Source organism: Gouania willdenowi, chromosome 4, assembly GCF_900634775.1.
Source record: "Gouania willdenowi chromosome 4, fGouWil2.1, whole genome shotgun sequence".
Lineage (NCBI taxonomy): Eukaryota > Metazoa > Chordata > Actinopteri > Blenniiformes > Gobiesocidae > Gouania > Gouania willdenowi.
The window spans coordinates 38535588-38563012 of NC_041047.1; the positions used below are offsets into that span (position 1 = coordinate 38535588).

At 38.5% G+C, this 27425-nt stretch overlaps 1 protein-coding gene across 1 annotated transcript in view; it reads right to left on the reverse strand.

Moving 5' to 3' along the window:
• Positions 1 to 26857, reverse strand: part of LOC114462354 (transcription initiation factor TFIID subunit 4-like) — a 39104-nt gene extending 12247 nt beyond the window's left edge. Inside the window, exons 1-11 of the mRNA XM_028445122.1 lie at positions 26811 to 26857; positions 16365 to 16799; positions 16168 to 16289; positions 13847 to 13975; positions 10199 to 10321; positions 10036 to 10125; positions 8121 to 8252; positions 7682 to 7772; positions 3077 to 3161; positions 2769 to 2929; positions 1696 to 1826 (exon numbers count right to left, since the gene is read on the reverse strand). Coding sequence (XP_028300923.1) covers positions 1696 to 1826; positions 2769 to 2929; positions 3077 to 3161; positions 7682 to 7772; positions 8121 to 8252; positions 10036 to 10125; positions 10199 to 10321; positions 13847 to 13975; positions 16168 to 16289; positions 16365 to 16794 — 1494 coding nt within the window. The 5' untranslated portion in view covers positions 16795 to 16799; positions 26811 to 26857. The remainder of the gene's footprint in view (positions 1 to 1695; positions 1827 to 2768; positions 2930 to 3076; positions 3162 to 7681; positions 7773 to 8120; positions 8253 to 10035; positions 10126 to 10198; positions 10322 to 13846; positions 13976 to 16167; positions 16290 to 16364; positions 16800 to 26810) is intronic.
• Positions 26858 to 27425: the final 568 nt, after the last annotated feature.

Consider the following 27425-nt stretch of genomic DNA (forward strand, 5'->3'; position numbering starts at 1 on the left):
AGGGAGGTTCTCAAGCCACCAAATCTTTGGCTAAGAGCATTAGGAAACAACAAGCATTAAGTAATATATACAAAATAAGAGACCCAATAACCAATAAAATCATAAATGAACCAGAAGAAATAGAAAAAGTGTTTGAGGAATATTACAGTAATATGTACACACAGTCTCACTCAACAGGAGAACAGGACCGTAATTTTTTTTTGGACAAACTAGATTTGCCAGCAATGCTGACTTCAGTGATAACAGTCGGGATTTATTAAAGAAATTTGATTGAACAGCTACAAAGGAAGAGGGACAGTGTAATACTTGTAACAATAAATTCAGAAAAACCTTCTGATAGTGTGAATTTGATATTTCTATTTAGGGTTTTAGAAAAAATTGGATTTAATGAGGAATCAGTGAAGTGCATTGGATCAATATATCAGGAACCTACAGCAAGGATAAAAATAAATGGTAACTTGACAAAACGATTTCGATTAAAAGGGGGAATGAGACAGGGGTGCTGTCTATCACCAAGTCTCTTTGCATTGTTTGTTGAAACTTTACCTCAGATGATTAGACAGGAAAAGGACGTGAAAGGAGCGCAGATAGGTGGAGAAAAACATCGGGGGATGTTTGTCTTGCTACTGAAACCTTTCCAGTATATTACCCCCTCAATCTTCCACTTATTGCTCCAGTACACAGTGTAGAAATTGGGATTAAATCTATATTCTAAAAGATAAAATTTAAATTAGCGCACTCAAAAAAAAGACTGTGCGATTAATTATGTTCTGTAATTAATTAATCTCTTTTATAATCGCACCTAAATATTGCTGAGAAATGCCCTCAACTTGAAGTATTTTCATTTAAATTACATTATTGTTCCAGATCAAATCATTGACATGAAGTGGCTTTATAAAGTAATTTATTGTTCGTTTTTAACGGACTTGAACAGATGCAGGCATAGACATTTACATTCCTCTGTATTTGAGACTAATCCAAAGGGCTACATTTTATACTGATGTGCACTTTAGTCAATCTCCAAATAATAGGTAATAGTGAAGTGAAATAAAACATCATATGTAGTGCTGTAAATTAGCACATCATAAACAGTAAGAATACTTTTCTGTCACCAAACATGTCAGAAAAGTGCTGCAGTGTTGCAGCTAGCAATGTCTAAGTGTCCGTGCTAGCTGCTACATGTTTAGCATTGAGGTGGTAGTGGAGGCAATAAAAGCTGCTGTAGGCAAAGTCTTTCTTGCACAATTTGCACACAACTGGGCTTGAGTTTTCCATCCGGTGTGTTAATAAGACTAAATGAACACCAACGAAGCTGAGAAGCTCTGCAGTCTCCTGTCTTGTCAATATAATCTGTGCATCAGTATTATGAGTATACAGGGAACTCTTGAAATGAGAACGGTTCCGCACTGTTTGGAGCGCTAAAAAAAGCAATTAATGGCGTTATATATTTTAGCGCGTCTTTTTCCTGCAATTAATTAATCGCAATTAATGCCCTAATTAAAATCAATGCTAAATTTCTACTCTTCACTGTATTCTACCTGGATTAAAGTACTATGACACTGTGATAGCAAATCCAGATGTAAATACCTGGTAATAAAAGATGAATTGTTCAAGCACTGCTTTAAAATGAAAGGGAACACAATGTGACTCACCCAGTGTGTGATCAGGGTCAAATTATTATTATCATTATTATACCTTCAGCATCACTTTCCGGTGCTCTGCCATCAAAGTGACCTTCTCCAGAAGCCCTCGGAGATATTCTTGAGTAGCATGAGAAACCAGAGCTACCACCTCTGCTCCAACTTCAGTTACTCCCAGCCTTTGTCCTAAAATTCAGTAAACACCCGTTATCAACCAAATTCTGTGACTTCACAATCACACAGAAGAAAAGGACAAAACCAAAAACAGTTAACATTCCAAGGTGGAATCCCAAAGTTTATGCTTCTTTACAGCTAGGCATTAACGGTTCAATTAAAAATGTTAACATTGGTAATGATGTAAATGTTACTTTAAATGGGACTATTCAAAACACATCAGACATCAGTCTCACATCAATTTAGGAGCTCACCAGAGGAGAACTTACCATTAGGCAAGAGGTCGCACTTGCCTTGGGCCCTCAACTAGTAGGACCCCCCAAGAGCCCACACCCTAATTTTGATACCTCACAGTTTTTTTTCTCTTCTCAAAGCATTTGGACTGGGTGGGTTGAGTACTCTCTCAGCACTTTACCCAACTTTGCTACTGGTATCACTCCCTTCCAGTGTGCCTGTGTATACAAAATACCCCTGTTCCATCCTCACTCCCAATTGTCAGAGTCAACAGAAGGTCTGGCTGTCTACCAAGGGCCTCCTTCTATGTCAAAGAAACTGGCATACTGGTTTGTGGGTCCCTTCCCCATCACAATAATGATTAATCCTGTTTCTGTCCACCTCAGACTACCCCTGCGTTGGAAAATCCATCACCAACAAGGTGAAACCTGGGCAAGTCAGCCCCTTGCTGAACTTTGCTGAAAAACTGTGTCTTGTATTGATTTCACCAACACAGTGTGGATTAAAGTGTTGAACCCCAACGCTGACTGTCTATGCATCAGGGTCCAGACTCGTTCCTCTCATGCAAGAATCTGATACACAAAGCGGTGCTTTTATGTTTGGGAAGAGAAGAGGTAGGAATATTGGTATGTGCTACAAAACATATGTAGTCTATGTGCAAAAACAAAAGTTTTAGTAAAAAAACAACTTTATAATAACAGATATAGTGTGTTCTTTCACCTGTCTGAACGATCCTGTTGAGCACCAGATGAGGTGAAAGGAAAAGCTGATCCTGGCACGACTGCACCACTGAGCCAACCCCAGACGTCAAAATCTGAGCATTCTCCTCCTTCAGGTTGACCCCCGCCATGGAGGCCACATCGTTGATGTCATCATCCTCTCTGTTCAACAAGAGGCAGGACACACCCTACTAGTTTCTGTGGGATATGGCTTTGAATTGATGTTATCCAAAGTTCCGATCCTTACTACACCTTCTTAGCTACAAACTTACAAAAAAGATTTTCAAAAGACAGAAGTTGAACGCGTACCGATAAGCTCTTGAACTGTCTTTGAAGGTGGACTTGTTGGAGTTGGGTATATCTCTTATGTGAGGCTGCTTTATTGGAATCCCTCCTGCAATTACAACAACAGCTTGAAACAGTTTCAATCTTTAAGATTGTCAAAGTTTTTTGGAATAAAAAACCTAAATGCCTGCCCAAGAAAGATTAAGTGTTCTGGTTCAGTCTGGGGAATTTTGCATGTTATTTGGGCACTCCCAAATAACACGCAAAATAAGAGAGAGTGAGTAAGTAAGTAATTAAGTAGTATATTTATAAAGCGCTTTTTGCGGATAAAATCACAAAGTGCTGTACAGAGTTGTGGTAAAAGTACAAGTGCAACACAATAGAATAATAAAACAAGAGTGCATAAACATTAGAACAGCAACATTAAAGGATAAATAAAAATTAAAATCCAGTTAGCTAAAAGCTTTTCTGTAAAGTGTAGTCTTCAGCAGTTTTTTTAAAAGTGTCCAAACAGTTGAGCTCCCTGAGAGACTGGTGCAGGTTATTCCAGAGTCTGGGAGCTACAGCCTGGAACGCCAGGTCTCCTCTGGTTTTAAAGGCACAGAATCCGAGATGCTTGAATTCCAGTGTGAAGTTTCCACAGTCAGTAATGAGTTGTCATCTGCTGCTGTTGGTCTACTGCGTTTTCTGAGGTCCACAGCATCTACTAGGACATTTTAGAGCACTTAATGCTTCCTTCTGCTGACAAGCTTCATGGAGATGCTGATTTCTATTTCCAGCAGGACTTGGCACCTTCCCACACTGCCAAAGGTACCAAAAGCTGCTTCAGTGACCGTGGTGTTACTGAGCTTGATTGGCCAGCAAACTGGCCTGACCTGAACCCCATAGACAATCTATGGGATATTGTCAAGAAAAATGAACACTTATCAAAGCAACCTGGGCTTCCATTACACCTGAGCAGTGCCACAGGTTGATGACCTGAATGCCATGTTGCATTGATGCAGTAATTCATGCAAAAGCAGGCCCGACCAAGTACTAAATGAATAGAAATTAACAGACTTTTCAGAAGCCTGACATTTGTGTTTAAATTAAAACATCTTTTTTTAATTGATCTAATGTTGATCCAAAGAGAGTGGGCTCCTTTAATTCCAGTTCTCACACTACCGAAAAGTGAATCCTGGTTTTTCTTCACCTCAACTATGAGGATGCTGATTATCAGCACAGAAATGTTCATTTCAACAAACAGTGCTTGTTGGATCTCAGTGGGCGGGGCCTCCGAACCTGGAATATTTAATGGCGTAACATGTTAATGGCGATCAAATCTATATATACACACAGTTTAATAAACCCTCTGATTAGAGCAGAATCTGCTCTTTATAGAAGCACAAAGTCAAAAACATTCCGCAGGAATGCATGGAGTTCCGCATTAGGGCTGTCAATCAAAGCTCACTGAGGGCTGTGATTGGAGGAAACCCTCCTCCCTCCTCTCAGCTTTTATAGAAGGGGCAGGTCCAAGAGTGACAGATCGTGACTAAAATGCTAAAAGTTGGACGAGGATCAATCAACAGCACTACTTAATACCCAAATACATTTGTATTCAGCAGAAAAAAACTGGGTTCTATTTCATCCCTCCTGACCGCCAGAGGTGGTGCTTTAAGTACTGGACCTGCTTGCGCAGGTCGAGAAATTAATAACAAAAAAACCTGTGACCCCTACGGTGTATTACGGAAATCTACAGTATATCAGTACCTCACACCGGAGGCTCAGTCCCTTTTCACCTTCTCGCACGCAGGTTGGATGTGAGGTTGGTTAAGCAAACCTTATAAAACTGATTGGTTTCGCTACCGTGTTTGTTGCAAGTAGCCCTGTCACTGCTTGCAGTCGGTGCTGAGAGTTTTCGTCCTCCGAAGGGCTGCATAAGCTATTTACTGTTTCATCTTCACCATAGCTTAATGCTCGGTAGGTTTACGTTGATCGGCCGTGATCAGCCATTATACAGCTGTGTTCGGCTTGTTCTCAGTTTATAAGCCACTTCCACATGTGTTATCAGCCATGCTCGGCCATTTTCAGTTACATAGCTGCTTCGGAGTGTGTTTTCAGCCGTACTCAGCGATTGCTCCATTGGGACAAAACCGTATTCGGTTTCCTGTTATATTGCCGCTGCGGCAAACAATCAGCCGCGCATGCGCTTTGAATCACATTGGTTATCATAGCCGCTCGGCATGCAACTAAAGCACAAAATTAATTTGATAAAGATGTGTTCAGTTTCTTCCTCAGTTTGTTGTTATTACAAGGCCACTAGTGGCGTCTCTGCTTGACCTGGCCAGTAGCTTAAAACCTGATTGGGTTAGTGCCGGAGTTTAACTGCTTTGACTGGGTCGTTAGTGGCATTTTCTGCTCGACCTGACCCAGCTGCTAACGTTCAGCGTGGTAACTACTGAATTCACGGAAACGAGTCACTCGTGGTGTTTTTCTGTTGAACCTGTCCTGCAGATATACTTGGCGTGGATACTTTTACTCTGTGGCTGGTGACTCTGTCTCTGTCCAGCCAGACCCTGCTGCTAGTGCTAACCTTTTGGTAGCAATTGTTAATCACAGGGTCACTAGTGGCGTCTATGCTCGACCTGACCCCTCTGCAACTCTCTCACCTGGTGAGTACTGGTCTAATTACTGGTCAATAGTGGTGTTTTCTGCTCGACCTGACCCTCGCTACTATTAGAAACGATGATGCTTGAGACTGTGTTGCTGATCTTCCATGGCTCAGCTTCAGCTTGACTATGGCCATGACCTTTGCCCTTCATGCTTGGGGGAAGACCATCTACGGGAAGCCCTCTCTGATGATACATGCCCCAATTGTGCAACTCTGCCCCGATCGGTGCACGTGGCCCGTTTGGCTGCGGTCGGTGAACCCTCGGGATGGATGTCCGATGGGCCCCCGAGTTTATCACCGGCTGGCAAGCCGGCAGAGCGTAAGCCCCCAGCTAACAAAAATGAAGGTGGGCCACAAAAGAAAACCAAAAAGAGTGGACCTGAAAAACTGTCTCACGAGGTGGACACGTTAACTAACGAAATGGCCCAAATGAGGGCTTTTATTTGGACTGCGGCGGTTGGTCAGGATCATGATGGGGTCCCTGAAGACGTTACATCTTTGGTGGCCTCTGACACCCTGTTCCGGCATGAATTTGAGAGAATGAGCACTAGGATCTCAGAACCTGGTTCTTTAGCTTCAACCAGCTCTCAAGCGGAGGAGTACGAGCTTATCGCCACGACAATATGTACGGCCCTAGCATGCCTGAAATTGGACGTGCCACGGGCAGTAGCAGCTCCCTCTAGTGCTTTCTTTCGGCAGTCTTGAGTGTCTTCCTTTTAGGTTCCTCCCTCAGAGGAGTATATCAAAGAGCTGCATACTTGTTGAACAGACACCAAGGCATTTTCAAGGCTCGCTGCAATGCAGGACTCAGAGTTGTTTGGCCAGGGGTGTATGGTGGCGGTGGAATTGGCCATCGCTTCACTGGTAGTGCGGCCATAGGAGACACTGCAAACTAAAACCCATTGCCCTCAACCGCAGTGCTGTATCACGAATGAGTTGCTTTGCAAGTCGTATGACATGGAAGCCCGCATGGGTCACATCGGGAACTCCCTGCCGCATCTGTTGCTTGGTTTGACTGCTTCACTTGAGGCTGTATCGTTGGACCAGCCTACGCAGGGACTGATTGATGCATCGCTGCAAGCTTTCGTCCTCCAATCTAGAGAATTGGGACGGCAAGTCTGGTAGGTGCAGTCTCCCCTCTCGGAAACCAGTAGAAGGACCCTGAGAAGTCTCCCGGTTGTTTCCGAGAGCGCAGGCCAGCCGCACAATTCAGCAGTTGGTGGAGCTTCAGAGACAAAACCCTCACCGCACTGCGCCGGAGGCTCCTCATACTTCCTTCGGAGGTATTCAACACCTCCACGGTCAGCTAGAGCGTCTCGCAAAGCAGAAGGGACTCCCAAGGTCTGGCTTTTGGGGTTCTCGCCCCTTTGCGGGCAACGCAGTATGCTCGTTACCCCTCTAAACCCTAAAAGGGTCGGGGAGCTTCCAGATTAAACCCGCCCCATGAAGCTCCCAAACCCCCCCACCCACAGTTGCATGGAGAGGAACTAGCGGGGCTACTGCTATTAGCATAACTCTGAATCAAAATAAAAAGATGTCGACACAGGAGGTTGAACGTGTGAAAGCAGTAGTAGTTTTAGAAGAAACCAGCATTTCCTTTTTGAAAGAGCAACAGCGAGAGGTGCTTTGTGCATTTTTGGAAGGTAAAGATGACAAAGCAGAACCTATGTTGTTGCTGTAGCTGCAACTCTGCGACGCATGCTGATGACGACATCCTCATTTGTTACCATGTGATTGCCTAAAATAAATCATGGCGGACAGACGCTTCGCTCAATCAGCTTCCAGCATTCTGTTCATTGTCTCCCTGGTTCCGAAAGGATTCGCCAGACACAGACCCAGATCAACGTGGAGAACTCCAGTTAGACGGAGGGCTACACATCAACCTGGCTCTTGTCAGGTTCATGTTTTGCCACCATTAGGTTAAAGTGGTTTAGGAAACTAGTGCTTTTAATAGTTTTCAAGAACACCACCCATCTTACCTGTGAGGTGTTTTCCTGTTTGAACCATCCTACTGAGACTTCTGGACTGGACCAATGTTGGTAATACAGGCCTCAGAGGCTGCTGAACACCCTGTGTGGTTTCAAAACAGCAACAAATGAACATTGGTGTGATCCATTGACAAAGGCTCAGGTATGGGTGGCACATGTGATTACTGAATTTTCTGGAGTAGAATTTAATATTTTTCATTTAAAATTGAGAAAGTTATTTGAACGGATGAGCAAACCAACCCCTGAGCAAGAGCCGAGCCCCAACTTACAAGGATTTGTCCCGGAAAAAAGTGATTTCTTTGAAAACCAGCCTATAAACCAGTACAACTTATGGTCCAGGAAACACAGTATTATTCTTTCTTTAAGTGTTAAATTCTGCTTAATTTCACCTCTAAGTACAGTACATGACTAAAAGTCAGTGGGGGCATACCTGCTGGAAGGTCTTTGTGGTTTGACCAGTGTCAGTGCTAGAGAACAGAGTTGGGAGGTTGGGGTCAGATAAAGCCTGTTGAATGAACAATTGTGGGTCTGAGATGAGACGTCGCACTGTACCAAGACTTTTCTGTTGGCAGTGAGGAAAGAAAATAAACAAGTGTCATCTTAGGTTAACAAGTGATATTTATTTTACACACATTACAGGAAGCCAAAATATGTTTTAAAACATGAAATGACTACTGTTGTTCACTATCTGGTTTTGGTTCACTTTTTCTCACTCCGTCTATCTAGTGCCGTGTTTTTTCCATTTGTTAAAAGCTTGTGTACTTCAGGCCAACTTTGATCAGCACATCATATGTTCCATCCTTTCTCTGTGCCTGCGTTGGTCAGACTTTATAAGTTACAATTTACTCAGTTTAAAACCTAGAACTCAGTACGGGGTGGTGGCAAATCCAGCGATCCAACAAATTGGTGGTTTCAGTCGTTCCGATGGCTGAAGTCCAACTTTACTGTTGAACTTTAGCCACCTTGTGTAATTCAGTTAAGCCACCATCAGCAACTAAAGCCAGCAGCTAATGGTGGCTTTTATGCAGCGCCGGGAATCACCATTTAGTTGGGTTTCGAATTTTGTCGCAACAACTCACAACTAATGTGCAAAATGACAGCATGTCTAAGAGAATGGGGGGTTTAAGGCAGAGTAAAGGTCATACCAAGTCTGACGTCAAAATGAGTATGTCGTGCGTTCACATTAGATAGTATGGAAAGATTAAGTAAGTGAGAAAAACTTTGATGTATACTATATGGGGACCTTTTTTATGTAAGAACGTTGGGCACACAAGTCATATTCAACCATCCCATGATGCATTGTGAGCGGAACGTAAAATGGTCCTGGGACCAGCTTCAAGCTAAAAATCAAACATCCACTTTTCAAATTAAAAGCATCTCTTCTAGTCTTCCATTAGTTTCTCTTAACCCTTTTGTAAATAGGGCTCTTGTTTTATAGTTAACCGGATGTTTTATCAGTAGCAGAAAGTCTCCTAAAATCTCTGAAATGTCAGCATTAAATGTGTTTCCGTGAGTTTTATGAATCAAATGATCACATGTTGATATTCTACGAACTTTCAAAGGTGGAGAATCAGAGATATTTAGCCTCAGTGTGCTTCAGGTTTTTGTCGTTGTAGGGCCAATGCATCTTGGGAAACTTTAAAGTATACTTCAGTGGGAACGCTCATCATCCTAACCATACTTATATAGTATACATCATACATACTGTACAGTATATATAGTATAAAGTAGACAGTATATACTCATTGAGTTTGTAGTGCTTAGTACGGAGTGCGACATTTACAACACAGCCAAGGACCCTCAGGAGAGCTCTTCTTCTCTGCTTCATTGTCTACTACCAAACCACAGAGTTGGAACTGCCACCCCCTGCGGTCACAAATTATTTTGGCTCACAACCGTTTTTTATTCTCTGGCAGTAAACGAAAGAGGTTTTCATCGACATCTTTAACTTTTCCTGATTATTTAGAGCAACCAAAAGCAGCACACGTTGTCATTTTGACTGAAAAAGCTGGCTAAAAGATATTAAAAGCTAGTAAATAATCAAAAAAGCACGCTGAATGCTTCACTCCAATAGAAAAAAATTAGATGTTTACAGGCAGTGGGGCCGTGTGACTTCATCAATTTCAAGATGGAGAAACAGGCTCTAAAACTGTAAAGTAGTCCCATTTTTAAAAGGTAATTAAATGAATATGGTATAAAATGATGTGTTTTGTTAGGCATAGATCTTCTAATAAGTACATTTTAAAGATTTTAAAAAGAGTGGAGGATCACTTTAAGGACAAAAACAAACATATACAAAACAACGTGCAATATTTTTGTTTCAACGTAAACCTGTGATCTGACACCTTGAGAAAAGGCACCAAACAGGGCTGAGGTGTTGCATTGAGGTCAAAGTAGAGCTGCTCTGTAAACTCTTCTGCCTCCATCTTTCCTTCCTACAGAAAATCACCAAAGCAAAAACACATTAAAATATCCAACGGAATGTACTGATGAGAAATTGAGACGTACCAGTAGATTGCGCACCAGCTCCTTCACACTGTTGGCCATAGTTGTAGACCTGGAGTCACTTGAAGCCAGTTTGATCAAAGTTATCAGAAAGCTCTTGCACTTTTTCACACTTTCCAGGGTCTCCTGTTGGGGAAAAGACATTTTATCTTCCAGCATATAAGTGTGTTGTTAGCCATCACCATTACTATTGTGGGCCCTTAAAGTCCAACGTATTTAGACTTTTATTTGAACAAAAAAATACACAATTATTTTCTAGGATCAAAAATGTATTTCTGTTCACAGTTAAAGCAGAGAAGGGAAATACCTTCAGGGTAAAATCCCATGGAAACCCTTAAAGCAGAACTAAGTAACTTTTTCACCTTAATAAATAATTCTCGTCGTCCCTGTGAAGGTAATACAAGTGTTTATGGGGTGATGGGGGGTCTTTCATCTCCTCCTGCTGTCTCTGGCCAGAAAACCACACTTTCAACTTTCCTGACTCCGACCCGATGATGAAAATCCTGCTTTACAGCAGCCCAATACAAACTAATGCTAGATTATGACCAGCCCTGTGGCTGCACACGGTTGTCAACAAATTCACTTTTCTTAAACTTATATCATGGCGGAGCCAGCAAAAAACAAGGAAGAAAAGATATTTGTCCGAGGATCAGAGCAAGTCCATGCAGTGACAGCTCAGCAGCAACACACACATTGTCATCACGACAACAGGTGCGCGCACACAACCAAACGCTTCATCAGGCAGCACACACACAAATATCCATCCATTTTCAGAGCCGCTTTGTCAGCATACGAACACATTTCCACACTCCCTTCCATATTATTCCCACATCATTCATTTATTTTACTTGTCTCTCTTCCTCAGACTTTTCACATGGTCACATGGGACTGTGTGTGAAAGCACCCTTAGTGTCACTGTTGTATTAGGATTTTTTAGTGATAGATTGCTAACATCTTGGGAGAGCAAAGGTGTGCATGTAGCTATGTGGTGGGGTAGGCGGCGGGGGATGCGGAGTGTTTATGACAATGACATAACCAAAAGGTACTGTTAGGGGGAGCGCCAAGTTACTTAATTCTGCTTTAATGTTACATATAAGGTTAAATAGAAATACAACCTAAGAACTAAGAGACAAACAATTAGGGATGTGCTTGGTCTCATCACTTTTGGTTTTTAGCACATTGGGGGAAATTATGCTGTCCGTTCTGAATATTGTCTTTAAAAAGATCTATATATGACTTGTTTGTACAAACTTGGTGTTTTGCTGTTGGACCACATGGTAAAATTAGAGCTGAAGCCAGTTTCTGAGGTCTACCAAGTAATTTATATGAAGCCTCAAACACACTTAATATCTCTTTATATGTCAGCATTGCCTTAATGGAGATTTCAGCCAATCAGCGTTCACACTGTATGTTGGTTTATTACAAGATTGATAAGTGTTGGCATTTCCTGTCTAAATGTTGCTAAGGTGAGATTTGTTTTTCAATTTGACTTTTTAGTGCTTAGTTATGCATCATCCATTTCCTTGGATATTATGATGTCATTTCCAAGAAGACCAGGATCATTGGTGGAGGGATTTTAAGTCATGATGTTGCACTTATAGGAAAGCAGAAATAGGACTTTGAAAATTGTGTCAAGTGCAGCATTTGAATGCCTCCATCATGCATCTTACTACAGATCCACGCATGACTTCAGCTGAACAAGGACGACGCCTTAAAATGGGAAGTCCACGCTACCATGGCAACCATCGGATGCCTTTAACCTCATCAAAGCAGTGTGAGTTAGTGAATGGAGTGCTTCCAGAGTAATCAAGCGTGAGTTTATTGTGTTGTCCTTGCTCTTCTACATCACCTCTCACTCCTAATAGGGAAGAGAATAATCCTTCAGTTGAGCTTTATTTACTGTATCCTTTGGGTAGAGCAGGCATGTCAAACTGTTTGAAGTTCAGGGGCCAAATACAGAGCAATAAGTCATACATAAAACATTTTAATTGCAATTGGAAAAAAATGCTGGTCAACGTAATTGTATATCAGAGTCAGCATGGGACCATGGGATGTAAACTTTCACTGTAATTTATTGAAGTGCATATGAATGATTATTTGATGGCCGATAAGTTATTTTTCTTCATTTCAAATATAATTCTATTTCAAATTACAACACAACACACAGTTTTAAACAATTTGTTTGTGAACCTTCACTTTCTCAAATATAAATCAATTTTAAATAAAGTGCAGTATAAAAAAAAGAACAAAACAAGAAGAAAAAGAAAAAAAATGAAGCAAATTAATAATTATAATATAGTATGAAAATATCTGAGCTAGCACTTTACACCACTTTGTGCACTAACGATCAAAAAAAAGGTTGGGAACCACTCTTATAAAGCATAATGAACGTGATTGACTTGAGTCACCTCTGATTCTAGATGCTGTTTAAAACCCCGTAAAAAAATAAAAAGATTAAAAAAAAAAAATCAATAAAACCTCTTAAGCCCCAGCAACTTTTTGCCAAAAATCACATTCCCATAAAAAATGTTTTTCTGAGCTTCTACATGATCTACATGACTAATTATTGTTCAGATTGAAGTAAGACCCTTAGGGGTTACAGATGATGCAAAATTTTGGAAATGTATGATACTGAATGAAAATAAATCATGTTATTATTTAATGTTTACATTGTTCAAAGAGAGCACAGTTCCAAGTCATTTTTTGTGTGTTTAATATACATGTCCAATAAAGATGTTTCTGATTCTGAAATACAGAAATCTGTAGTCCACCCAAAAAAAAAAAAACAACCTTGAGATTTACATAAAATATAAAGCCAGTTTTCATTATTGAAGGCTATAAATGCAGAAATGATTGAACTAATGTATGGACATCAACTACAGCAAGTTTGGTGACAATAATAAACATTAGGCCAAAGATACAAATGTTTTTGTATAAAGAAAATTCAGGCGGAAGCCCACTTTGCCACAACTGTGCCAAAGTTTTCTACAAATTTGGAAACAAGTGTGTAACTGTAATATGTCAGTCAAATTGAATCCCATCATTGTTAGTCTTATGTTTGACCACTAGATGTTGCAATTTGGCTTGAAATAAACATATCAATTTTTATTCAGGTCTCTGCCATGCCATGCACAATGTTATTTTTTGTTCCACTCTTTGATGCCGTTAATCAGAATGTTTAACACTGTGTTGTAAAACTCAGAGCCACTAGAAATTGGTGATATCAAACATTATGGGAGTGGGCTTTAGCCCTGGCCAATCAGAGCTGGGTTAATGAGGGACCAGCCATTTTACACATGATCGCTATGCCTCATCGGTTGGATTTGTTGACTGAGAAGTGCTCAGATGTGCGTAATGGCAGTATCTATGCAACTACACAATTTGGATTTATCAAAATATAAAGTTTTATTGAAGAGGTTAAGTCTTTGTCATAGAAATTAATTTTCAGACCTTATGGAAAATAACTTATTTATCTACTATATTGCATTTTGCCATTACCAGTTAGATTAAAACGCTGAGTATGCCGAGGTTGGCCAAAGTGTCCTCTTTTTAGAAATCAAATTATGGTCACCCTACATTATTCCTACGGTCACCTAGCAGCTTCAGGGATTACATCAAGATGACATAGTGTGATGAAGCCTCGTCTCTCACTTGACTGAATGAAGATGCTGATTCCTTTGTGTTTGAAGTCACCGGCCCCACAATTTCAGAGTGTTTCTGCTGCTCAGTCACAGCACTGGAGGGCTCGGCTCTGGCAGCCTGAGGAAGAACCCCAACCACCTGGATCCAAAAACAAATCTCAAACTCAGGTAAGGAACAGGACATAATGGTTTTAACCCCCGTAAAATCCCTGCCCCTCAAACTCTCTCATAATGTAGAAAAATGAATGAATGATGTTAAAAATGTATAAATGGTTGGTTCTTGAGTTGCATGTGTGCACTGAGTTAAACAGTGGGGGGCTGTAACAATAACGTAAATTAGTGGATTGATCTATCTTACAATCTGACAAATCACATTTAAACTAAGAAATCAATTTGACCTATTCAGCTAGTGCAGGGGTTCTCAACCTTGGGGTCAGGACCCCTTTTGGGGTCATGAGACATTGGGAGTTGATTCAAGAAAATAAGAAAATATTTTTCTGAACAAATGTCTGCAGCTACACCAAACCTGCCATATTTTAACCTATTTTCATTACTTTTTTTGCCATATTTATGCTCCTTTTATAAAATTTTTGCTACATTTCTCCCATTTCTATATCAAATTTCAATGACTTTTCTGTACATTTTTCCACTTTCAAGACATTTTCGGCACTTATAAACCCTTTCCACCCCTTTTCACACCTAATGCTGCATATGTTCACCCATTATTGTCACTTTTAACAATATTTCATGCTTATTTTTTATTCTCATTTAACCAAGTTCATGATTTGCCATGCCCATTTTCCAGTTTAAAATCCCCAATAACCTTTAATAATAACATTTCTGCCACTTTTAAGCCAATATTAAACCCTTTTACCACTTTTTTTGTCCGTTTTTAATTTGCAACTTTTAACCAATTTCACCACCATTTCCACCATTTTTTGGAGAAGTCACAGTCATGATCACTGCCACCTTCTCCTTACCTTTGATGACACTTGCTGCTGAAACCTGATGAAGAGCCAACCAGTTCAAGTATTAAAGGGATTGCCCACTGTAATGTTTTTACAAGATTGGCCTAAAATCTTTGAAATGTATCTATTAGAAGATTGTTGAAGAACTCCAATCCAACAAGACTTCTATCCTGAGGGTTTGTGTGTCTTCAACAGTCTGTGATTACTCGATAACTTCAGCCATCAGAAGGTTAGTCAAATACTGTTCAAGGGAGAATAAAGGTCCCTTAGGAGAGCTCTTCTCTGCTTCATTGGGTTTTTTTTCTGCCAAACCACAGAGTTGGAACTGTCACCCCCTGGTAAACAAAAGAGGGTTACACCAACATCTTTAACTTTTCGTCATTATTTAGTTCCCAAAGTGGGGTACGCAAATTGTCATGGGGGTATGTCAGGAAATATTTAAAACAGCGTGACAACATTGGAAGTCAGGAGCCTCCATGCATTGCCACAAATTATACATTGGCTTCAGTTAGACTGCCCTCTAGTGGTGATAAAAAAACAATCTCATTTTTTTTTAAAAAAGCACAAATATGTTAAGAGCAACATTGCTTTGCGCTGGCCAAACGTGCTGCCCTCTGCTACCACGTACAAAGTGGGGAAGTGGATTTTCAGCTTTGACAAGCATGAAAAGAAATACACAACAAAACTTTGCTTGGAAAAATTTTTAAAACTTGTTTGGACTCAACTTGTTTCTCACCGAAAATGCCAGTGGGCAAATTTTTTAAATAAATCTGATCATTCTGAATAAGATGTTTCATTATGTGCTTACAGATTATTATCTTATATTATTCCTCAAGAGAATAGGTGAAATTCAGGGACAAATTTTACTGTAGGGCTAAATTGTACATAACATTATGTTTAAGTGCACAGGAGTAGGGGGTACATGGCTTCAGGTTAAATGTCTTAAGGGGTACAGGACTGTGAAAAGTTTGAGAACCAATGGTTTAGAGCAACCAAAAGCAGCACAAGCTCTCATTTTGACTGAAAAAGCTGCTAAATGATCAAAAAAAAAAAAATCAAGCTGAATTTTTCACTCCAATAAAAAACAATAAGATGTTTACAGGCAGTGGGGAGCCATGTGACATCATCAATCCCATGATTTCAAGATGGAGGAACACAGGCTGTAAAAATGTAAAGTAGTCCCATTTTTAGAATCAAATTAAATCAATATGGTGCATAATAATGTGTTTTGTTAGACATAGATCTACTAATTAGTACATTTCAAAGATTTTAGGCCAAACTTGTAAAAACAATGGAGGATCCCTTTCACAAACAGTGCATTTGAACACAGTAGGATAATAGAGAGCAGCAGTAGCAGCCCTACCTGAGGGGCCATGATTCTGGGGGCTTGAGCACTGAGAATTCGAGGAGCCTGCTGGACTTGAGCCAAAGCCTGCTGAGAGACCAGCATCAGTTGACCACTGTCGCTGCGGATCAGCATCATACCTGCTCAAAAACACAACCCTGCTCATCAGGACAGTGTGTGTGCTGTGTGATGCATGTCCAAGGTGGGATGGTCACCTGGGGGGATTATGAGGCTGGCAGACAGCTGTTTGGAAGCTGCTGTATGTGAAGCAGCTGCTTTGGGCACACTTATCACCAGCGTCCTCGCTGGGGGCATGGCCTGATTCCCGGGGGTCATGAAGCTCACGGCCTGCTTCACTCCAGCAGGGGTGACGGCCTTTGCAACAAGCTTGACAGGTTGGGCTGGAATGACGTTTGTCCCTGTGGAGGCTGGTACTTGGAAGATGGGAGCACTTGGGATCGTGTGGGAGGAGTCAGAGCTCCTCTTTAGGATGGCAGCAGACGTGGGTTGGGGGTGTAGAGGGATAGGAGTACATTTAGCGGGAACCGACAGGGTCCGGACTTGAGGTGAGGGCTCTCCATCTTGAGCTGTTCCACAGGAATCCTGAGTTGGACCCTCAGAGACGCCTTTGTTAGAAGTCATCATCACACCTGAGAAAAAGCAGTGCAATTACACACTAAAGATCCAACCAGAGGTGAAAGTAATGGATTACAAGTACTGTACTTACGTTACTGTAATTGAGTTGCTTTTATGGTTCCTTGTATTTTTTTGAGTATATTTCTAAATCAGTAATTTTACTTGTATTTAAAGAGTAACTAAACCCCAAAACCTCTTTTTATGCTGAATACAAATGTATTTGAGTATGAAGTAGTGTTGATTGATCCCAACTCTCAACATTTTAGTCAAAGTAATTCAATTTGGTATATTTAGTTGTAAAATGTGAGTGACACTGATCTCTATAGGTTGAAACTTGGCTATTACAACTGATTTTTGCGATTGGTTGAGAAAAAGATTTTTTTTTATTAATACAAACATAAATATAACAGCATACACAGTAACATGCAACAGCTGTATAGTGGGATTATACATTATCCCATTTGGGGGGGGGCTGCCAGCGACAACATCAAACAGCAAACAGAAAATAATTAACAACAGTGTGAGGGGCTGTCAACGAGCAACCGTAGCAGTGGAGGCAGTCAATAAGGAAACCAGGCTCCAGGTTTTGATGAATCAGTTTTTTCTGTTTATTTTTATACATATTTATTTTATTTGTATGTATATACAAGCCCAGTGCACTTCAATCTCCACTCAACTCAATTCTGAACAGAATGAAGGTCCTTATATACAGGTGTACCACTAATTAGCCTGTACCAAGCATGGGGCGACATTTAATTTGCATATTAAAAGTACAACATAAATATTTACACAAACAATTCCTAACAGACATTATCACAAACAATACCCCTGTATTAATATCATTAATCTTATTTACATCCTCTAAATTATTAAACTACATATTTACAATTAGTTACAAACATCAAGCTCCTCTGTTCCTAGTCTCTGCTTGGTCTCTCCCACCTGGAACTATAAAAAGGTGTCCAAAGGCCCCAGGAAATTCTTTTACCCGGACACCTCAGAAAAGAGGAAGAGAGCATGCACAGGTAAGCTTTGTTGAAGATCACATCTCAATCATATGCAGAATACCAGAACATATTTAATTGTTTTATCTTTCATGTCACTGCTAAGTTATTTATCAATTAAACTGAAATGTACTCTGTGTTTATCACTAGATGAATCCTGTGGCCTGAATCATGTGCTTCAACACCTGTCTTCCTGATTACCTGACAAATAAATTAAACCAATACAACAAAATGTGTCTGTCTTAATTTGATTAAGCACTGCAGTTTGTCACAGTATTACAATTTACCTTTTTTAAATTACCACAGTTCATAAGTGTAACAGTCCATAAGTAACGTCACCTCATCGTTACAGGGGCTCAGATCAAAAGGAAGAACAATGTGCGCATGCATACTTAATAAGTGTATACACACACACACAGACATACTGACATAACCAAGTAAAGACAAAAATAAAGACAAAATCAAAAAATGCAAATGTACTGGAAAACTGTACAGAGCAGAGATTTGTCAAGTTTCGTGCTTATTTTATTTCCTCTTTAGCAGCCACACAACATACGGTTTTAGTTAAAAAAAAAATGCAATACATTGAAAGTGTATTGTTTCAGACTTAAGTTTTAGCACACTGAAGTTTTAGTGGTAATATTAACCTGCAGAAACCCTGCGTTAGAGTACCAAATATTACACTGACAGCCAACCACCTCAGTTCTGCCACCTGAGCGCCATCTGCTGGCAACAGTGGGAATTGGTCAGGGCAGGGCCTAATGTGGGGCCCACAGCTTTCATTCACAGAACCTTGAAAATTTTACAATTCAGAATCCAATAGTGGCAAAATATTTTTGAAATTCCTTTTTAAATGCTACGAAGCTAGGTTTTGAGTGTGTGTATTTTGCCTTATGAATATGAAATCTTGTCTGAAGTATGAGAAGGTTAATGATAAAGGGTTCCTTCAAGGAGACAATATCTCGATACGGCGATATATCGCAATATTTTTCCACACAATCGATTATCGATATGCTCCCGCTAAGTATCGATTTTTAGTTTTTTTTCCAAAACTTTTCCTGCGTTTTCACTAAAATGTACAGGTACGTCTTCACAGAAATTTTGTCACTGTTTGTTGAAGGAACCAATATATTGTTTACTGGAATATTGCACTATACTGGTGTCACTGGTAAGAATGACCCTATTTTTTGATAACAGAAAGCACTATTGAAGATACTTATTCATTTGCATTGGTATGTTGACACTTATTTACAGAAAAGGTTGCACTAAAATAGTGTCACTGTTCATAGGACACTTTCAATTTATTGTCTTTCAGTAATATAAAATAAAATTTATATTTTTTCACTTAATCTTTTTTTTTTCTTATGTCATAGCTTATCGTAGATTGATTTCAGACCAATATATCGATAATCGCAGTATCGTCATATCGTGAGATAATCGTTATCGTGAGCTTTGTATCGTGTATTGTATCGTATCGTGAGGCACCCAGATGTTCCCACCCCTACTTCCTTCTGGGATATTTTGTTAGCTTGAAAACCAAATATAACATATTTATAATAAAGAGTGAGGGAATGACAGACAGGAGACAAGATGAGATTGTTAATATCTTTTCAGAGCAGCTTGGTGGCAGAACAAGACCAAAATAAGTGAGCCATAATTTCAGGGCACACCTTACAAAGTCTTTTTTAAATTTCACAAAAATTTTTGAACAGGATAAAATCTGTAATATTTGAAATGATATTTCTTTCACTTTATTTGAAAGAAAACATTTTCTGGAAACACCCATGTACTGTATATTCCCATTGAATGTCGGGTTCAAATTTAGCCCAGTGTGAAATAGCAGCTGCAGAGGAGAATAAACATTTTCCTGAAACAAAGCTCATATTTTGCCATTTCTGCCACTGCTGTGCTTACGGTATAAAAACTGATTTTTACCAATGTATGTTTTAGTTAGTTCCTGGGGGTACACTGACACATGAAATCTGAACTTTTACACAACATACGTATACCGAATGGAATTGCATCAAAAACAATGTCATATTCACAAGGAGAAACTGGTATTTTGTATCATCCAAAAAAATCAGCATAACTATATAGAATTTTACTATCATTAAAAAGCTGACGAATAAGTAAGATTCCATTTCTACACCAGTTTTTTAAAGTATATAAACTTGTTCTTCAATACAATGCATTGGTTATTTCAAATATAACTTTCATGTGGAAATCTAGTTTTTTTCAAAAGTACTATTGAGAGATAAAATCTATTAAGCGCAGGCCTCGTTTGTTAAATGGGTTTGAAACCACAATTTTTCTAACAAGTTTTGTTTTACCATTAAAAAAAGGTCAATACTTGATCTGCTTTCTTACAAACTGAAGGCTCAGTGGGAGAGTGGGTCCTCCAGTAACCGAAGGGTTGGGGATTTGAATCCCGCTCTTTCCAAGTCATTATCATTGTGTCCTTGGGCAAGGCACTTTACCCAAATTGCCTCGTAAGAATGGGTATGAATTGCGCAGGAATGTTGGTGGTGGTCAGAGGGGCGTAGATGTGAAATGGCAGCCACGCTTCTGTCAGTATTCCCCTGGGTAACTGTGGCTACATTGTAGCTTACCACCACCAGTATGCCTGTGTGAGTGACTGGTGTGAATGAATAATGGTTTCTGTAACGCGCTTTCAGTCTCCTTGAAAAAATATATATAAATCCAAGCCATTATTATTATTATTATTATTGAGCAGCGTAGGTCAGACGTGATAAACCTTCCGCTTTGGACAGCAGAACTCTGCCTGTAAGAGACAGGATTAAAGACAGTCTGGGGTTTTTCCATCATTAGATAGAAATTTTCAGCACTTTTTGTACGCAAGTCTTTTATTATAGTAATGCCCAGATATTTATGTAACTGAGGTTCAGAGTTAGGATTAGCTTTTCCTTTTTAAGATTATACATGAGATGTTTACTGTATGCAAGGGAACCATGGCAAGATTTATTACCATAAAAAAAGGTAGGGAGTGATGTCACTAGTAACTTTTACTTTGAGTCCTATTCAATTGAGCTACTTTTTACCTGTACTTGAGTGTTTTATGTATGACTTACTTGTACTTGTAATTGAGTATAATCTCAATCAAGTAAGAGTACTTCTACTTCAGTAGGATATATCAGTACTCTTTACACCTCTGGATCCAACAATAATCGGCCAAAATTCAGTATTTTTATAATAATCGCTATCACCCAATTTTTTTAAATACGTTTATTTTTAAACGCCTTCTTTTGGCCTTTTGCACCAATTTTTTATTCAATTTGGGAAGCTTTTGTGGAAATATTTTGAAAAAATATATTAAGATTATGATTTTCAAATTTATTATGGACTCTTTACCATGAGAACCTCTGTTTTTCAGCAGGAAAAACACAATATGCAGTATTTCTAAAAATGAGGGCCAGGGTGAAATATTTTTGTTGCAAATGTTAATCTGAAGGCTGGATGACAGACCTATGGGTATAATGTGTGTGCTAAGGATGGGCGATATGGAGTAAAAAAATATATATCCGGATAATTTCTGGTATTTATCACGATAACAATAAACATCACGATAAATATATAACTATAAATAAATAAAACAATTCCAAGTGTAAACAGGTTCCTTACAAACACAAATACATCAACACATTAAAAAAGGCTACAATATCTGCTGACTCAAAGAGTTCCTGAGCTGATATATTATGGAATATATCAGTGCATGCGGATCACTCTATTAGTGTTATTGTACAAATTTAATTTATTTCCACACTTAAAATGAAATTATTTTCTAAAAAAAAAAAGCACAAATAACTCCATCAGTGTTTTTACTGTTGCTGAATCTTGTTTCATTTATCTTATGAGTTACATAAAGTTATGGTAATAAATAACTCTCTGATTTCCGATAATTAAACCAGATCAAGCTGATGATTTAATCACAGTATATTTTGGTGTAATAATCTCAAAAGTTACATTAGTCTAATTAGACCAGCTTTGTCTGTGAACACGTGAAATATAATTAAAAAAATATTGTGTTTCACAAGTTTGGATGAATGAATAGTGACATTATTATTTATGCTAACATTTATTTCACACAACGTGACATGTTTAGCTTTTATCCTTCCATACAAATGTTAAATCTGACCATAAACAAATCGGTGGTTCTCTGTGGCTTTATGACCGTAAGTGTTCTTTTTACTTGGTCTATTCCTTATATGGAGTGGATAGCATTAGTTCAGTGTGTCGGTGGGTTAGCTTAGCATAGTTAGCTTTAGTTGAGTTTCCAGTTCACAATCATTGCTACGGGTTCATCTCTGTCCCTGTGTTTGTGGAACTTTGGGTGGATCTGATGGAGAAACTTGAAACGGTTCACTTTCTTGGACGGTTATCTGGTTTTAACCAAGTAGCGGTCCACGATGTATCGCAGCACGGCAGCTTTAGGTAGCTGAGAGGCGTGGTGCACACCGCGGCCGCGGAGGCTTCGTTGGGGAGCTCCCGTAAACAGTTTTCCGCTCCAGAGAATAATAATTTGACAACATACAGGGGCAGATTTGGCCTGTGGAACAAGGATTTTATGGACATTATTGGCTAAATTGAGGGACAAATGGCCTTCGCTAAATTCTGACATGGGAATTATCGTTTATATCGTGGGATGACATATTCTTACCGGTGAGAATATTTTTGACAATAAATCATAAACAATAAAATATGGCACATTCCTAGTGTGTGCTGTCTGTTATGAAGTTAGATGTGTTGCTAAATTGGAGAGCATGTAGAATGTGATGTTAACGTGTGAAATGAATTTCATGTCACAAATGATGGAAAAAAATGTGAACCTGTCGAGTTAAAATTTAAACACAAAATATCCACACAAGCGTGATCTGAATGTAAAGTGAGAAATGTGTCGACTGATATTTACACAAATAAAATGACAGCTGCAAACTTGTAATCCAACATTTACTCGCATGCTTTTTAATTAGTTGCATCAATTATTGTTTACAACCACAACTCTGAGGTTATAACTTCTCCAATCTGCCGCTACAGATGCAGAAACTACTTTTCTCTACGAGATCACCATTTTTTTTATTTTTTTATTTAAAATACTTCAATGTACAAAAACTCTCAATGGGAAATTCACAATGAGTATCCACATCCTTCAATGTGCATTGAACAGGAACATAGAAATAAAAAAGAAACAAAAAACATACAAGTTCAAAGCAAGGCCATCGACATGTAAGGCATGACACACAAGCCCTAGACCAGACAAATGTATCTACGAATACACATCTACAATTATACAAACTTAAGCACATATACACAACATATTTACACATTTTCTTTTTTGTTTTTAAACACTAAATACTTCACCATATCTTTACATAAACCAAAAAAATATTCTACCTCTCCTTAAGTGCAGCAACAGATGGACTTTTGTTTTTCCATTTGCATTTATGTATGTGTTATTTGTCCATAATTATCTATCTATTTCCCTTGGGAAATCATTGACTCCTTATTTAACTCAGTTATTTCGTCCATTTTTTTTTTAATCCAATTTATAATTTCTGTCTAAAATGAATTTACAATTGAGGAATAAAAAAAAATCTGTGTTCCATTGTTTTTTCTTCTAGTGAGCAGAATCCACATGGCTCCACCTTTTCATTTGTTTACAGATGTAATTAAAAATCTTTAAGTTTTTTTTTTTTTTTTTTTTTTTTTTTAAATGGGGAAATATTTCCAGGGACAACTCATTAGGTGCACCGCCCTCCCCCCTCCCATCCTGGGTGCTTAAAACACCATCCAAACCGCACTAAACACTGTCTAAACTGCCAAAAAACTACAAAACTTATCCCTCACTCTAAAATACGGAGCAACCAGTGCCCGCTTAAAGCTGATATCTGGAGTTTCTGAGAAATCTATGTTTATGTATCATTCTTTTGAAATGCGAAAAAATACCTAACTCGTCTTTTACTATGGTCTACTGCCGGTGGTCATTCATATACATTCATGTATATAAGTCCCGCCTTCAACCTATAGACCCCTATACAAATGCAAGAAAGCGCCGTCTTCACCCAGCCAAAAGGCTTCTACTTCCTGGAGAGGGCCACTGTCAATCAAAGTGAATGCGCGTGCACCGTCACAACAGCAAACAGGTATCACTGAGCAGCATAGCGTCATGGAGGAGCGCTCCGAAACTCCAGTTAACCATTCTATGATTGCCAACGTATAAAGCTTCTATTAACAAAGACAAGTACAGAGAAAAGTCTGGGTACAAATATATCTGGATAAACGTCTTCGTGACCGCAACAGAATTTATCTCAGAGCTGCTTTTCAAAGGTGGAGGGACTTGCTGCATTTAAAAAAAATTCAAATGGACCAGGATTTGGCAACATTTCTCATGGACAGGTAATAAACATGTTTTAATCAAAAAGTGTGTAGTTTTGCAATGCGCGCACAAACGTAGAGGTGTAGCTTCTGGTAGATTGGCAGAAGCAGGGGGTATGTTGAGCTGTTGAGGGCGGGACATCGAGACGTTCTCAGAAACTCCAGACAGCAGCTTTAATTTTAATGTATTTCGTAAAACACTGAGCAACACTCTGTGAAAACATGATCAGATTCACCTGCTCAGAGTGTTTGAAAGACGCATCTAATCATACCTGTCAAATACTCCGTTTTTGCCGGGAAACTCCTGTATTTTACCCCTCTTTCCCGCCATCTTCCCATATTATTATTTTCCCGTAAATATCCCGTATTTGAATGTAATAATAATTCAAAGATGCCTTACTGAACTGAACGGCGTCACTAGCCTCGTGAGAACTGCCTCCTGAAATGGCCTGTGTGGCAACAAACCCGGAAACAACTCAGAACAGAGATGATGACGTTCCGGTGAAAAAAAAAAAAACAAAGAACTGGTGTAAATATGTTGTAAAATGTGACAGAGTTTATCTTCCTAAAGAGCAGCAGGATGGGACACAGTTACATGTTCTGTTAGATTAATAACTGAGATTTTAACGTCTACCACAGAGGAAGGAACCACGTAAATCACCATGAAACATCAGCCAATCACAAGCTCCACAAATATACACTGCTTTAAAAAGTGTTAAAGAATGTAAAGTCTGTATTAAATGTGTATAAGTCATTAGTGAATATCAGAGAACCACATGAGTGAGCATGAGAAATTATAAGAAAATGTATAATGAAAATAAAATGTTAATGTCAAACTTAAAGACAAGCAATGTGAAATTAACAGTAAATATTCAATGTGTTGATTTGTATATAAACTGTAAGTACATTAAATAAACACATGAGCTTTATATACACATTTGTTTTTATTTAGGCTGTTTTATAATTTAGGAATTAGAGCTGGGCGATATATCGAGATTCAAGATGTATCGAGTTTTCTATTTTGGCAATATAGAAAACTATAATATTTCATATATATATATATAAAATAGCTTATTATGTATCAAAATACTAGTTTTAGGAGTCACTGTTTGGCATTTTGCATCAGCAAATTTAACCCAGAATTGTCTTTCTGGTCAGACTTCATTTGATAAAATTATCTAGATTTATATCATATATCACCATTTTGAGAAAATATATTGAGATCTGAGTTTTGGTCCATATTGCCCAGCCCTAGTAGGAATGTTCACAGCATTTTAATGTTAATAAAGGTCAACCTACCAGAGTCTAATCACATAATTGTCTTTAATAAGTGGGTATTTTAGATTTCTTGTACACCTATCTTAAAATTTAAGGGATACTGGAGCTTGGTTGGGCGAGTGGGACTGCTCGTAGTGGGCGCCAGAAAATTTCCCTTATTTTCAAATCCAAAACTTGACAGGTATGCATCTAATCAGTGCTAAAGAAGATCTGTGGATAAAGTTGTTCTGTTGATGTGGACGAGACCAGCGAAGTCAGGGATTGTGGGGTTTTAAACATTGTAGGTTAATGATAGCTTCTGATACTGCCAAATATTCTGACCCCTAGTGGTGGAATAACTGATGCATCCTCGTTTTTGTTTAAACATTACAGTCTGGAATGATGTCATCAGGGTCATTTAAATTAGAATAATTTAAATTAAGTTGAACAAAACTTAATCAATAAACCTGCTCAGGTTTATTGATTAACCTGAGGGAAAATTGGGTGACATTAATGCTGCTCTGATACATATTTATAATCCATGTCAATACAACTTATCTTACTCATTTTAAATTGTTTGTTGTTGTTGTTTTTTTTACACATTTTTGTTTAATTGCGGCTTTCTTTTTATTTTGTTTCCTTACAGCAGGTAAAAATCTAATATTTTCTGAAAAAAATGATTAATATATCAAAAAAAAAAAAAAAAAAGGGATTTACAAAAATAATAATAATGCGGAAAACACGGAACTTGGAAGAAAATAAAACGGAATTTGGAGAATATATATAGATTTTATAGGCCCTACTGTAGCGCCGACAGGTTGTAATCGTGGTCGGACTTGGTAACATGTAGCTTGTCATTAGCCATCTTTTCCTTAAGCCAAAAACTGCACTTTTTTTTTTAGCAAGAATATTTCAAAAGCAACAGCCAAACGTGTTCTAACCGCTCTTAGTATCACTTCAGGGGTATCTGTGCTGTCAGAGTCCACATCTTGGACACGAAAGTCACATTATTGAGTCAGACACCGCACACTCACTCCGCCATCTTGGCTCTCCTCCTCCTCTACGTGACTAACCGGAGAGTTGTGGTTGGAAACGGTAATTGACACAACTATTTAAAAACCATGGGAGTAAATGTTGGATTACAAGTTTACAGCCGTCATTAAATTTGTGTAAATATCCGTCTACACATTTGTGTAGATTTTTTCTGTGACTTAACGTTCAGATCTCGCAATATTTTCTTTGGGTTTAAATTTCAACTCCACACATTTTTCACATCATTTGTGACATGAAATTCATTTCACACGTGTGTGAATTTTTTAATACACATTCTACAAGTTTTGCAACATATCTACCTTCACAGTCCGTGGTTCTTACTGTCGGTGGTCCTGGAGTCGAGGAGACCTACCTCTGCACCTGGCAGTGCTGCGTTCAAGGCGCTCAGGAAACAAAGACACACAGCTGGTAATGAGCAACGTTCATTTTTATAGACAATTTTCATTTACTTTCAGTTATAGATAGATTAAAATGAATAAAAGAAAAAAGGTAGCTATCAGGACTTTTTCAGTTATAGTCTAGCCCATTTCTGCCTGTCAAAAAAAGAAAAAACAAACAAAACAACTTGAAAAGAAATAGTAAAATAATAGTTTTTTTTTTAATTACGTCATAATTGATATAGTATCTCATAATTATGACTAGTATCTTATAATTATGAGGTAGTATCTTATAATGATGACTTAATTTTTATTTTATTTTTAATTATTCTATTATTCCTGGTTGTTGTTTTTTGTTTGTTTTTTTTACTGGCGGAAAAATACAGAAGCCCATTTCTGCTAAAAAAAAAAAAAAATCAACAACCAGAAATAGTAAAATATTAATAATAAAAATTACATTTACAATTTTGTTTCACATGTATAGTATATATCCTGAAACCCTAATTTTATTGAAATTATTTTGTTGCTTTTTTTTTTTTTTAATAATTATTCTTTGTAA